We start from the raw sequence: 13,586 nt of genomic DNA, 5'->3' as shown, positions 1-13,586 counted from the left end.
ACGCCAGCACGCTTGAACGCGGTATAGCTCGAAAGACTCACCCCAAGAGGCTGCGCCAAAACAAACGAACCCGATTTTGAGGCCGCCCAATGCAAGTTGTACCACCGTCAGCACCAGAACTGAGACCCATTTTGAATCCGACGAGTATGCAGCGCAGAGAAAGCAGGAAAATAAGATTACAATTGGCACCCAGGAGGTGCAGGGTATAGGGCAGTAGGGAGACTCCAAATGCAACGCGATGATCAAATGAGACCAGAGATAAACCACCTCAGATACGCCAGGTAAAACACGGCACCGGTCAGATCGAGCCCCGATCTAGGCAGCAGGATTGCGCAGGATGTCATCGCAGTTCGCGTCGAAGCGCATGCTCCACAGGCGCATACCAGTCATCAGCTTCTCCGTCTCTTCCAGCTTGCGATCCCGTCCGAAGATGGAATCGACAAACTCACAGCCACTGTTCTTGCCCATCTGGACGGGCTTCTTCTCGCCGCTCTCTCGCCTAGCGGCCTTCATCATGTAGTCCTCGCAGATCTTGAGCAGCTTGGCGAATCGGATCCACAGCCGTTCGCCACTTTCGAGAAACTCTTCCACCATGTCCTTGCATTCCTGCTTTCTAATCTTCGGCATGACCTCTTCAGCTCGCTTCGTCTTGCCGGCTAGTTGTATGAGTAATAGCCAGAGCTCGCCAGCCACCTCGGACATAGGCGTCGCGGCGCCGTAGTGGAAGACGGTCCAGTCATAAATCCATTTGCCTAGTGAGTTAGCGTCAAAGACGCTGCCCAATAGCAATATCGGTTCCTCGGTCGGATCCCAGTTCTTGTACGAGTAGCCTGCCGGTATGCCCGCGTTACGCGCGTCCTCCTCTGTTGCCTTGGGAGGCGACTTCGCCGTCGAGGGTCGCGGTTTCTGCGGCGTCGAAGCAGCTCGAGGCGTGTGCGATGAGCGACGAGCGTGCGACCGGCGTGGTGTAGCTTCTGGCTCGTAGATGGGAACCTGGCCGTAGTAGTAGTGGTCAGCGCCACTGTACCTCTGATACTGTTCGTAAGGCGGCAGAGGTTCGTCGTAGAGGTAATCCTCTTCGCTGCTGTACTCGTCTTCGACGACCCAGGTGTAGGCGCTCTGCGACCGATGCTTGCCGTGACCCCACGAGTGGTACTGCTTGCTGCGCATGCCGTCCGAGGGTGCCCAGAAGCGTCGAGAGTCGCTCCTGTCACGATCGTGGTGGCTACTTACATAGTCGGCATTGCGCTGAGGCGTTGATTGCTGCGAAGCAAAGTACCGTGGCGAGGAGTACTGGGTGTAGTAGGCCGGCCCTCGAGGCGATCCGTAGGCATAGCTGGACGGGTCCTGGCTCTTTCGGCGCGCATGTGTTTGTGGCGACGCGCGAGGTGATGGCGTCGCGGTGTGAACAGAGTATCGGGGAGAGTAGCCGTAGTATGCTCCATTCGGAGACATTGGAGGCGTTCGCAGATACTCGTAAGGCGAGTAGCCCGGGGGCGGTGCGGGATATTGGGGGGAGTACATTGACGGTGGTGGATGAGGCGGAAATGTCGAAGAGATATGGTTTGGAAGAAACGATCAAACAAGAGGTGAAGCCCTTTCACCCAGAACAACTTTGCGGTCGTGGACAGTACGGGTCGTCTCCGGTGTGCGACGGAGTGCTAAGAGATGGCGTTGCTGTCGCGGAAGAGGAAAAGAAAACTTGATGCTGGCTTCCTGACATTGAGGTTTCGTGGCTGTGTCGCTTACAAATGGATGTAGGATCTCTGTAGACCCTAATGGAATATGTCTAGAGGCGTGGAAATAACAGTGTCCAGTAATACAGTTGCAGAAGTTGAGAAGACTCTCGAGCGGCAGTGAGTAAGGAGGGGGCAAGCCCGGTTTATGGGCACCGGCCGCAAGCGAGGCACCCTGGGCCAGTACCAGACAGGGGTCTAGAAAGTGGCTGCACCCCTGGGCACTGATAGTTATTGGCACCTAGGCAGCGGTGTGACTCGTGAGATTCGAAATCCGCGTCAAATTGCTTCCAGTCAGGAAGCTGGGACGGTCATAAAGGGTCTGCGTGGCCCGGAGTGCCTGGGAATACCATGACTCCCAAGTGTCGCCTTCGGGCCCCTTATGAGAGCAGGGAGACGTTCACACGATGCTCCACGGCACTCAAAAAGGGTTGATCCGTATCGCAGGTGTCATGTCATGCTGTGTTGCTTACGGGACAAAGCATACGGGATGCATAACGTTCTCTTCACGTTCCTGGCAGAAGCTGAGTGACGCTTCTCGACTGCGCTGAGAGCTTTCTCAGCAGCTCGTAAGCACGGCGTCTTCGCTGGATCACTGTACCTCTCTTGTACCACAGCTGTACCACAACCCGAGCAAATGATTCGTTACCAGTCTGCTTGTGAACTCTCGATGCGCAACGCAAACTCCTGCAAACCCCGGCACGACTTCCGCGCACCCCTATCGGCTACCGAAGCGCATGAACGTTCACTGTTTGCAGATACCCACCACCAGCCAGAAGGAGCGTTGTTCCAGCTTTCGATTCCAGCGCTCTACCCAGAAACCACAAAACAATTATCCAGATCGCATCCGAGACACCGGGCCGGACTGGCTGAACGGGGCAAAGACCATCTGCTGTCCCGTTGGCTGCTAGGACTCCCTGTCTTGCTTGCCGCTGAGGCTGCTGAGCCGCATGGGGACCGTCGGGGATTATCCCGTCTTGGAAAGTAAATCTCGTTCACTGAGATTTACTCTCCGTTGCGAGTCAAGCTCGTGTCCGCTCGTGCTCGCTTTCTCTGGGCCTGCAACGATCTCACTCTCCTTGCCTCAAGGCTTCCTCTAGCTCGATAGCCTGCCAGCGGATGCTCTTGGGCTCGCTGTCCGGGAGCGTGACACGGCGCATCTCTTGCATGGCCGTTGCGTTGATTGGCGAAGGGGGTGGGACAGCTCAACCGTCGCAACGCCTGATCAGGGATGCTGTTCCGTGCCGAAGCCACGAAACGATCAACACCGGACAGCAGCACCGAGAGAGCAGGCCGGTGTCATTGGCTGAAACCCGTGATGCAGCTCTCCGCTGTCCATGCTGTCCACACGGCCTATCGATTAGCGCCGTGCTACTAATCTTCCTACTTCTGCAGCCCACGAAGAAAACAACATGGCGCCTCTATGAAACACTTGTCATTCGTTTGCAGCAGCGACGGCGCGGAATAGTGCAGCTTTGGTGCTTCACGCGGATGCCTCTTCTCGCATCCGTCCGGCCTGTCACACAGAGCCGTGGGAGAGGAATGCCTTGCGGGGTCGCCCTACAAAGCCTGCTGCATCCGCCTTGAGCGCGCCAACTCATCGTGCGCTATCGACCTGGACTCTAGGAGAGCTAGCAGTCGCGGCCTCAAGTCATGATCAAGGGAAGAACCTCTTGGGAAGAGACTGGAACGGCGGGGCGACAGCACAATGACCAACAGCAGCGTATTCCAGCGGACAGCTCTGAAAGCCTCGCTTTTTAGGGCTGCCGCTGGAACAGCGAACGGACAAACTGCTGCACGTTGCCCGGATGCCGCGCATTGTCGCCCAACAGCGGACTAAGCATGTATGCGTACCCAGCGTCTGGGTGACAAACGATCTGAGTGGGTAAATGGACGCCAAACTCAACTCACACTGCTGCGGCCACATGGGCATTCGTGATGGATGACGCACGCATCGTCGCTTCTACCTGTGGCTGTGTCAGCAGTCTTCGCCAAGTACCAGAGCCATTGCGTGGCGAACCATCTACTCCTGTTGACAGAGGGGAGCACTCTTCAAGACCATGAGGACTTGGAAGGCAGAGCTGCGTAAGCAGGAGGCAGTGCAAATATCTCTATTCGTCAGCACCAGCTCGATCTTTTTGTCAGGAGTTTTTCCTGCACGAGCGGCCGTTTCTCAAAGCCACGGGGAGTGTTATGAACAGCCCACTCAGAATGTCAACGGCTAAGTCTGATTTGGCCCGTAAAGTCTCATGTTATGAGTCTAGCACCACCGGCTGGCCGAGGATGGGTTCTCCAAATGCATGTCATCCGTAAATCAGTCTGATCCTCTCGGGCTTCATAGAAGACGTTAGAAGTTATCAACTACCTGCAGCCTCGCTTTTAGTCCTCATTTGCACGAGAGCAAACAGTGCCAAACTCGAAGGTATCTGTACATTTTGACAATGGGACAACCGGGTTTCCAAGATGGCGGTCCCAGTCGACTTATCCGCTCTTATGCAGCTGAGCAGGCCAAGAGAAAAGAAGGCAACGTGGCCGGAAACTCCACCGTTGCTGTAGGGAATACTCATGTCTCAGTCGTTTCTAGCATTCTTCCGGATTTGGTAATATGTGTGTTCTTCGTGGAGCGGCTAGGATTGTTGAGTAGTCAATATCAACTGCTACCGAGTATGGTTTACGTCTTGCGATCCTTCGGGCTCACAGTAGTCCTGCCATTCTCTCACATGCATTAACGATAGTACCCTCCGTGGTACGTCTGTCGCCTCTCGTTATCACGAGCTGTCTCGCAGCATCACTGCTGACTTTCACGCTCTAAGGAGTTCTATGGAGATTGTTCCTTTCCGAATCTAGTGGGGACTGTACGTTCGGCGGGACATCTCAACTCCACCGCCAGCCTTATAAACGCCTCCATCAATGCCCCTTAGTGCCGCTCTCCGCATCTGTGCTTACCCTACGTTTCATATTGGATTCGCAGTACGGTGGTACCCATGCTCTTCGTAGAACCTTTGTCACTTTCACGACTAGCAGCGTTATCTCGTCTCGCTCTATGACAGCGCCGGAACATTGATGGTGCGGAACCGATATGCTGGCATGTAGTCAAATCTAACCTCACAGCCGTTCTACGCACATCACTTATGTCCTAATTTGGCAATACCTCCCTCTTCACAGAATGTCGGTCAGTTCCGATGGCGGGCAGCGCTACCGGAACCCGGCCGGCGCCTAGACCTGGCATTCCTCCAAGGATCTCGCCATCTCATTTACTGCCGTGGCATGCTTGAAGTTTGCCCCGCTGATGCTGACGCGCTCCGTAAAGCGGGAGGCGGCGTTCTAGCGCACCTCAGGAACACAATGTTGCACACCATGATGCGAAAATCAACGCGCTGGCACAGTATACTCAAGCTCATTGCGCACCAGCAGCGTTCCGGCACTTTCATAGTTCACAGTCGTTCTACGGACACATATCTGCTTCCGAACACGGCCATCGTGGCGCTTCGCGTGGAACGACGATTGAACTCACCAATCGAGCACCGCTTTCGGAGAGCGGCGAGGACCATGGTGGCCGGCACCGACATCCGCGAGAGGTGTGAGTGCCCAGGCGAACGCCAGGATGGTGGTGCGGGATGAGAAAGATGGAGAGCGAGGATGAGAGCAAATGTTAAGGTGCTTGTATTGATCCTCGGAGTCTGAGTGCGAGAATCAAGGCGGATGCCGGTGTAGCAGTGCAGGTCGAAGAAGACAAGGGGGGAAAGTGATTTCGGATGTTCACCTTCACTGTCTTTTAATTGAGGCCATTTCATTCTCAATACGTAACACAGTCTATACGTTCGACTGTTATGAGCTCTTAATTCACTAAAGTGTCAACGACCTGGTCATCTAGTGTCGAGAAACTCTACTCGTCCTGTGAAGTGTTTACTTCCTGTCTGTGAGGGACCGCCCGTACGCGCCTAGCCCAATCTGTAATTTGCAATGGATTTGTATTGTAAACCTCCACTTTATCTATCACATACGGCCATAGATCAAAGAGAACTGGGTATCCCGTCCGCTCTGCCACTTCATAAGCTTTGAATCGGTAGATTAGTAGTTAGGTGGGTGACCACTAGCGAATACCTACTGCTGTATGTTTTACATTTTTGCTGAAGAGAGCCATTGTATGACGCGGCACTTCTTCTCTTCCGTCAATCCGATACGGCAACCATAGCGGTTTTGCGTAGAGTAGAGTTTGGATTCTGTGGTCAAGTCATTCACATCGGTATCAGTCTGCCACCCATGCTTGGCGTGTCTTCATACATTTTGCCTTACCGTTTACTGTCGTCACATCTGTACCAGCGCTGCAAACTCCTTACGGGCTCGAAAGCGGATTAGTATCCCCGCTAGAGCACATGAGAATCGGGGAAATTGCTGGCTGTATTGCTCAATGGCTGTCATGCTTACGGAGCAAGCGGCGCACATCGCACGGGAGAAAGACAAAGCAGTACGTGAGAAAGATTAATTGTATTGTAAACCTCCACTTTATCTATCACATACGGCCATAGATCAAAGAGAACTGGGTATCCCGTCCGCTCTGCCACTTCATAAGCTTTGAATCGGTAGATTAGTAGTTAGGTGGGTGCGAGAATCAAGGCGGATGCCGGTGTAGCAGTGCAGGTCGAAGAAGACAAGGGGGGAAAGTGATTTCGGATGTTCACCTTCACTGTCTTTTAATTGAGGCCATTTCATTCTCAATACGTAACACAGTCTATACGTTCGACTGTTATGAGCTCTTAATTCACTAAAGTGTCAACGACCTGGTCATCTAGTGTCGAGAAACTCTACTCGTCCTGTGAAGTGTTTACTTCCTGTCTGTGAGGGACCGCCCGTACGCGCCTAGCCCAATCTGTAATTTGCAATGGATTTGTATTGTAAACCTCCACTTTATCTATCACATACGGCCATAGATCAAAGAGAACTGGGCATCCCGTCCGCTCTGCCACTACATAAGCTTTGAATCGGTAGATTAGTAGTTAGGTGGGTGACCACTAGCGAATACCTACTGCTGTATGTTTTACATTTTTGCTGAAGAGAGCCATTGTATGACGCGGCACTTCTTCTCTTCCGTCAATCCGATACGGCAACCATAGCGGTTTTGCGTAGAGTAGAGTTTGGATTCTGTGGTCAAGTCATTCACATCGGTATCAGTCTGCCACCCATGCTTGGCGTGTCTTCATACATTTTGCCTTACCGTTTACTGTCGTCACATCTGTACCAGCGCTGCAAACTCCTTACGGGCTCGAAAGCGGATTAGTATCCCCGCTAGAGCACATGAGAATCGGGGAAATTGCTGGCTGTATTGCTCAATGGCTGTCATGCTTACGGAGCAAGCGGCGCACATCGCACGGGAGAAAGACAAAGCAGTACGTGAGAAAGATTAATCAGATTACATCCAGAGAACACACTTGCGAGGTCAGGTTCGAGAACGTATGGCTTTTGAGCTGATATTGTTCCATGAGGTAGCAAAGTGTACATTAGACCCGCCCAAGACAGCTTTCAAGACAGCACTTCACAGCTGCATCCAGCCAACAAAGACCACGACCAGTCAACCACGGCGTGTGGTTTCGTCCCTACCAAAAGCATCCCTGCCCTAGATTTCGCGATGTCCCGGCCCGCCACATTCAGGAAGCGCTCGGGGGAGCAGTCGGAGCCACGTTTCCTATGCCTTCCTCAACCTCTTCAGCGCAAGAAAGGCGGAAAGCTTGCCGACAGGCTTGTCCGCCGAGAAAGCCCAGCTATAGCGCTCCATGAACTCCTGAATTTCTTCATCCATCCTCGCCGCCGCCATCCGCTTGGCCTCCAGCAGACCCTCCTCACTTGACGACTCCACAGTCTTGACCAGCTCAACCTCGCCCACCCAATGCCGAAAGTTGTGCTTCTCCGCTGAAACGCAATCAATGACTACATTGAAGGCATCGTCAATCTGCCATCCGTAACGGGTCGTATGGAGCTCTGCCGTGATGTTTGCATGTCGCCAGAATGGCCGTTGCTCATCGGTTGTAGTGCCCTGGAGGTGCTCTGCCACTAGTCGACTGACTTCAGCTTGCCCGGGTACTTCTTCAAACTTTGATTTAATAAAGTTGCCGCCTATCCTGACTTTCGCTTCCCATTGACAGCGTTCTTGTGACTCCGACAACTTCTCCGCCAGGAAACATGCTCGACGACGCACCCAGATTCCTCTGTTGGCAAGTAGGTTGGCCTTGTCGAAGTAGGCGTCGACGATAATTTACGCTCCAAGTGGCTTGACGGTCTTGAAGTAGCAAAGAGAGCCTTTCTTGACAGCATGCCCTCGAAGGTGGTGCACTTCCATCCAATAACGTAGCAACAGGGCACGGGTTTGCGGACTTTCCAACGGGGTAGGTACGGGTTCCTAGTGTGTTTGGTTGTTTGCGTGCCAAATGCTCGTTGTACAGTGTGGAGTGAACTTCCGCTCCACTTCGACCTTCGCCCGATATATGAGGTGTCTAGCCGCGAGGTACATCGTATATGTGTGTCAAAATAGTCGCTGTAGCAGGGTTGCGATTCACGAGAACTCTCTCGCCGATAATTGCTTTGGATGCGGCGCGGCAAAGCTTACTCGAGAATTTCTCCGTCAGTGATGTCTCCCCGGAAGACACGCTCACAGAGCGGTGCAGCTGCCGGTTTCGTTTCTTCTCTGTGTGCCTCTGAGTTTGGAGTTGGTCCTCGTAGAAGTACTTGATACGAAATCCGGGGAACAGCCTAGTGAGCAGTCGGACACTTCGGTGAAGCAGTGAAGCAGGCTAGACGCTGCACAGACCCCCTTAGGTGTGAAGTCTCACCTCACTGCTGGCCATCAAGATCCGTGACACGTAGCGAGAGTGCAGAAGCAGTGGTCTTTGATGACTCTCGTCTTTCGTATCGGAAATCTGCTGTGGCCCGACGACGGTATACAGCCAGTCGTGGGATAGAGCATCGACCACAGGCTCAAGCAATGAGCACGTGGGAATCTTCTGCCAACATCGAAGTCCAGCTCTGATCGCTCCTTTGCCACATCTTCTCCAGCAGGACCAAGGCTGGCCAGATATTCCCGAAGCCGGAACATCCGTGGTCATAGAGACCTTTCAGTCTTTTCTTGAAAAATTGTCGATGTTCAGCGCTCGAGCTCTCTGCAGCACCGACAAAGAAGACCCAGGCAAGCACGTGTTCGCCTGCGCTGCCGGGTGGGATGGCTTCCACGGTTGCTTTCAAATCTTCGACGGCTGGTCCGCTCAAAGGCGCTGAAGGTCCGCTGAGAGCACGGTAGACATAGATACTGGAGGCTTGTGAGAAACAATCAATCAACATCGTCGCCACCGAAGGGCAGAGAGGGTCCGCTTTATCACCCAAGAATGAATTGACGAGGAAATCGAGGTAACGGGGGAGCCTTGTAGTGATGGCTGCTACCGCTTCGGTTTCTGTGAGCGTAGGCAGGGACATGAATTCAATATATCTGTAGTGTTCCAGGAGAAAAACCCCAAACTCGGAGGTACTCAACGCGTCTTCGCCTCCGAGCATCTGCAGCAAGCATCTTAGCATCTTGAAGATAAAGGAAAACTCATCTCCGCCGGACACCATGTCGTCGAGCACAAGTAGCACCAGAGCGGCTATCAACGGCGGATCTGGCGCGCTATTTTGGTATAGGTTGCGTGAGCGTAGGATGACGCTCTGGATAGCAGCGCCTCTCAGAATCTTGGCTCTGGGTGCAATCCCTGGAGACTTCTGGGCCAGATGGCTTGCCGATATTGCGAGAACGGCGTCTCTTACTACGTCGTTGCTTTCTGCCAGTGGGAGGATGAACCAGCGCCAGCCATTCCGGTCCCAATCAAACGCTACCATGGTTTTCGCAAACTCTGCATCGAAATACCTCAGCAGTGTTCTAACCTGAACACCCTGTGGATCCAAGGAAAACAAAGGAAGGCTTGCCGAAGATAATGAACTGGATCCAGAGGTAGACGGAGAGGAGCTCAACGGCGTGCTTGCGTAAGACCTCCAGGGCACAACAGCCAAGGAACTGCCATCGTTCTCGGAGTCGCCCGTTCCTCCGATGCTATTTAACGTAGCCTTGTGCTTAGGACTTGATAGATTACTCTCAACGCGGCGAGATCTTGATGTAGAATGCTCTTTGAATCGAAATTTTGCGTCTACACCTGGGCACACCAAGCCTTTTCTCGTACACTTTAGACACTGCGGGGTGGTCCGGTCGCAGCTAATGCGCCTTTGCGAACAAGTAAAGCAGCCTGAGAGCTGTCAGTATAGAGAAACTCATACAAGACTACATCTACTGAGGGTTGCCTTTGCCACTAGCCTTTGACCTTCGGCACTGTTGGCCTCGGTTTATTCGCTTTTGTTGGCGCCATGACGCAGAACCACGATCTACCTAGACAACCAAATATTCTTAACAAGGGAATATAAAACTCGCAAGCATCTTGTTTGTTTAACTAGGCTCGCTACTCCCAGCCAGAGAATTTCGCAGTCGAAGATGGGAAAGCTTGGCGGTGTTTCTCTGGGTAAGCTTGCCAACATCGGTTAGCAGAACAGAGCTTGCAAGGGTAGTAAGGCTGCAAGGTATTCATGCTTGTGATGATGCTGTGATGTAACGGATGCTTCAAGAGCGACGCGTGCTTGACGCCCTCTCCTCCAGACTCAAGGTCGCTTTGTAGACACAACCGAAACCATCAGCCGGGTCTCGCCATACCGCATGATATTCCAGCCCGTCCGTGGCTTCTGCGAAGAGAACTCCACGAAGAGCTGAGGACAGCTAAACAGCTACGATGGTCCTCGAGGAAGCTACGGCGCCTGCGCCAGAAGCTTTCACAGACGAGCCATATCCCTCCGACAATGACCCCTACGCAGGCTCTCAACCGCAGACGAGCCAAGCAGGCCCCATGGACGTCGACATGAGCAAACTCCCAGGACCAATACCAATCGTCGGACCCATGTTAGGCTATTCTCGAGCAAGAATCGCTATGGACATAAAAGAGCATATCAGTCTGGCTACGCAGATCCTCAAGCGGCCGCTGAACAAGGGTGAGGTAGACGCAATCGCATACAACACGGCGAACGCAAAGTCACTGGCATCATACGGCTGCGCGACGGGCGCCGCGTTGGGCGCGTATCAATGCTACAGGACACGGGAGACGTTCCGGTTTCCATTCTTCACGCCACCGGCGGACAAATTCAACCCGGAAATTTTTGGGCCACTTAGGGGCCAGACTGCAAGACAAGCATGGCATGTTCTTAGAGCGGGACCGTACGTGCTGCTCGTGAGCTTGGTAGGCGCTTTCGCGACAAACAACTACGGAGCGCTTAAAGCTGCTGTGTCAATGTCGCAGGATCCGCGTCTCAAGGACTTTAACGAAGAGCTGAGGAGACGGGTGCAGGAGCGGGGAGGAAGGATAATAACTCAGCGGCCCCCACCGTCTTCGCCTCGAACACCCACAGAAGGTCGTGCTCCAGCTGGTGGCGCCGCAACCCCCGGCGGAAAGTCAGTCTATGGCGACGAGGACGACATGTCACCCACCGGCGGCGCGTACAATTACGACTTGTCCGGTGACCCGAACTCAACCACCGACACTGGCATCCTCTCTGACAGTCAGATGCGCGGTCAGGAGGTGCGGCAGCGAGCAGACCCGAGGAGAAGTCCGACCGAGGATCGTGGAGCTACGTTCCAGATGGACAAGGTGACCTCGCAACCATCCAACTACGAGGATGCATCTGGCTCCGGCTCGCAACCTGCACGAAGCTCAGGGGGTGGATCAGCGTGGGATCGTGTCAGGCAACAGGCGGGGCGTGGAGACGTATCGCGTGGGTCACCACGATATCCAACACCGAGCAATGCGGGTAGTGGCATTCAGCGGGAGCAAAGAGAGGGATCGACGACTGGGGACAGCTTCACCTTCTCATCCGCGGACGAGGATAGACAGTTGGCGAAGGCGGAGGCACAGAAAGAGTTTGATGCGAGGATTGAACGAGAGAGGAGGGGCGGAGATTTTGGTGACTCGAGCAAAAGATGGTGAAATCCGATCAGGCGGTTATCTGTATCCAAGTCTGAGGTCCGCAACTGATGCAACGAAGCTGGCTGTTCTGCAGTGTCATATGCTGGTCTGCCTCAAAGCCTGCCTGGGCTGGTATCTAGTGCTCACTACCTAGGTAGTGTATCGACTGATAAGCATCATGAAACATAAGGTTTGTGGTGGACCAAGCGGCAATGTTGTTTTGGAAAACCACCTACACAGAATCATTACTTCCATGTTGACGCGAAACTCAACTCACGTGACCACGCGATGAGCGAGTCGCGTTCAGCTCGCCTTCACATACCCGTAACCACAACAACTTCAGCTTTTTCTACTCAGCTATATTGCCTACCTAGATTACCATGAACAAATCTATCGAACAAGCGCTGACAGGCCTGATACCCTCCTTGAGTGGCCCACTCCCTCCTGAGCTGCTTAACCTCGCAGTATCCCTGCTTGCGCAATCCCGCAGCAAGGCCAGTAGCCTAAAGCAGGACGAAGAGATAGCGCGAGCGTACGCTTGCGCCCATATAGCTTGTGACAGGTAAGGACTCACTCTAGACACGCTGAAAGCGGTAGCTGCGAACCGGACAGCTGATTTGGTTGCTGAAGGCTAAAGCAACCACTCAACCTCCCTCAAATCGTATCACGCCCACCATGCGCACCCAGGGTTTACAAAAAGGTCTACGCCTACTTCAACAGTGCGTTGACGGCACAAGAACCACGAACACCACGGAAACAGAGGCAGCTGGCCACTGAAGCCAACGGCTTGACCCTGTCACCATCGACGCGGCACACACCTTCCAAGGGCACACCAACTGTCCGAACACCCTCTAGAGCAACACCTCTGAAGCGCAAGATCGGAGACATTAGCGGCGACGATAGCGAAGGACTAAGTTCGACCATGCCTGCGATACGGCACCTCTGCAAAGCGTTCAACTTGCCCGCAGCTGCTCCCCACGTCTTTGTAGGCGTCAGCTCAGTCCTCCAACACGAGAACTCCCGAGCGTCTGAACCAACAAGTGCCGCAGGAACACCCACCTCAGTATTGTCACGAGCAAGAACCCGCAGACCAGCACCACCGTCTGTTCAAGAAGCGCCAGGAGGTGCTATAGAAGACGCAAACATACCTGCGTTGATTGTTGTAATCTTCTTATACACTTTCGTGAGGTTGTCAGGTAGAAAGCTCGACCCGGATCAATATACGCAGATACAGCTGAAAGCAATCAAAACACTGCTGGAGACCGAAGTGGGCAAGACCAGCCCGAAACAACACGACATTACATCTGATGTCGAGCGTTTACTGCGCCGGGCCCAAAGTGGCTGGCTGAAGCTGGAATGGTATCAAAACATCGCCCCAGGGGATGAACTACCTCAAGTGGACGACCTAGATGGAGTCGGCGATGACAAAGAAGCAGATAGCGATGAAATCAACGTACTAACGGCCAGAAGGACACCTCTTAAAAAACAGCGCAAGGCTGCAGCGTCAAAGAAGGAGTCGGGCTCTTTGCAGATCGGTCTGGGGACGATGATGCAAGACAAGGTGGACTATCTAAGTGAAGCCCGGAGATTGGACTTCTTGGAATGGAAGGCTGGTATAATGGCTCGCATCGAGCAGATTGAGCGGTAGCAGAAGGAGGTGGGTAGTCCAATGGACGATTTAGCGGGCTGAGTTCATTACGATCAACCCATACAATCAACATCACAATATGCGTTGCACATACACAAGGATCGCGTACAGAAAGTCAGCCATTCAGGGCATTTTTTCACCAAAGGTGAATTCCACTTGTGAACACACTTTTGGTGCCAAGAT

General features: G+C 53.4%; 5 protein-coding genes across 5 annotated transcripts; 2 read left to right on the top strand and 3 right to left on the bottom strand.

Annotated features, from left to right (window-relative positions):
* Positions 1-315: 315 nt before the first annotated feature.
* On the bottom strand, positions 316-1,524 carry W97_00457 (uncharacterized protein; the record flags this gene model as incomplete). Its single annotated transcript, XM_007778371.1, has 1 exon — positions 316-1,524. The coding sequence occupies one exon, from the start codon at positions 1,522-1,524 to the stop codon at positions 316-318; it is 1,209 nt and encodes a 402-aa protein (XP_007776561.1).
* A 5,895-nt stretch (positions 1,525-7,419) lies between these two features.
* On the bottom strand, positions 7,420-7,915 carry W97_00456 (uncharacterized protein; the record flags this gene model as incomplete). Its single annotated transcript, XM_007778370.1, has 2 exons — positions 7,420-7,784; positions 7,858-7,915. The coding sequence occupies 2 exons, from the start codon at positions 7,913-7,915 to the stop codon at positions 7,420-7,422; spliced, it is 423 nt and encodes a 140-aa protein (XP_007776560.1).
* Positions 7,916-8,705: 790 nt separating this feature from the next.
* On the bottom strand, positions 8,706-9,596 carry W97_00455 (uncharacterized protein; the record flags this gene model as incomplete). The annotated part of the gene is made up of 1 exon (XM_007778369.1): positions 8,706-9,596. One exon carries the CDS (start codon positions 9,594-9,596, stop codon positions 8,706-8,708), a length of 891 nt encoding a protein of 296 aa, XP_007776559.1.
* A 935-nt stretch (positions 9,597-10,531) lies between these two features.
* Positions 10,532-11,776, top strand: W97_00454 (uncharacterized protein; the record flags this gene model as incomplete). The annotated part of the gene is made up of 1 exon (XM_007778368.1): positions 10,532-11,776. The coding sequence occupies one exon, from the start codon at positions 10,532-10,534 to the stop codon at positions 11,774-11,776; it is 1,245 nt and encodes a 414-aa protein (XP_007776558.1).
* A 359-nt stretch (positions 11,777-12,135) lies between these two features.
* Positions 12,136-13,403, top strand: W97_00453 (uncharacterized protein; the record flags this gene model as incomplete). The annotated part of the gene is made up of 2 exons (XM_007778367.1): positions 12,136-12,287; positions 12,386-13,403. 2 exons carry the CDS (start codon positions 12,136-12,138, stop codon positions 13,401-13,403), a joined length of 1,170 nt encoding a protein of 389 aa, XP_007776557.1.
* Positions 13,404-13,586: the final 183 nt, after the last annotated feature.

Source organism: Coniosporium apollinis (assembly GCF_000281105.1).
Source record: "Coniosporium apollinis CBS 100218 chromosome Unknown supercont1.2, whole genome shotgun sequence".
In the NCBI taxonomy this organism is placed as follows: domain Eukaryota; kingdom Fungi; phylum Ascomycota; class Dothideomycetes; genus Coniosporium; species Coniosporium apollinis.
Note: the sequence above shows the minus strand (reverse complement) of the source record. Positions and strands in the feature narration are given on the sequence as shown.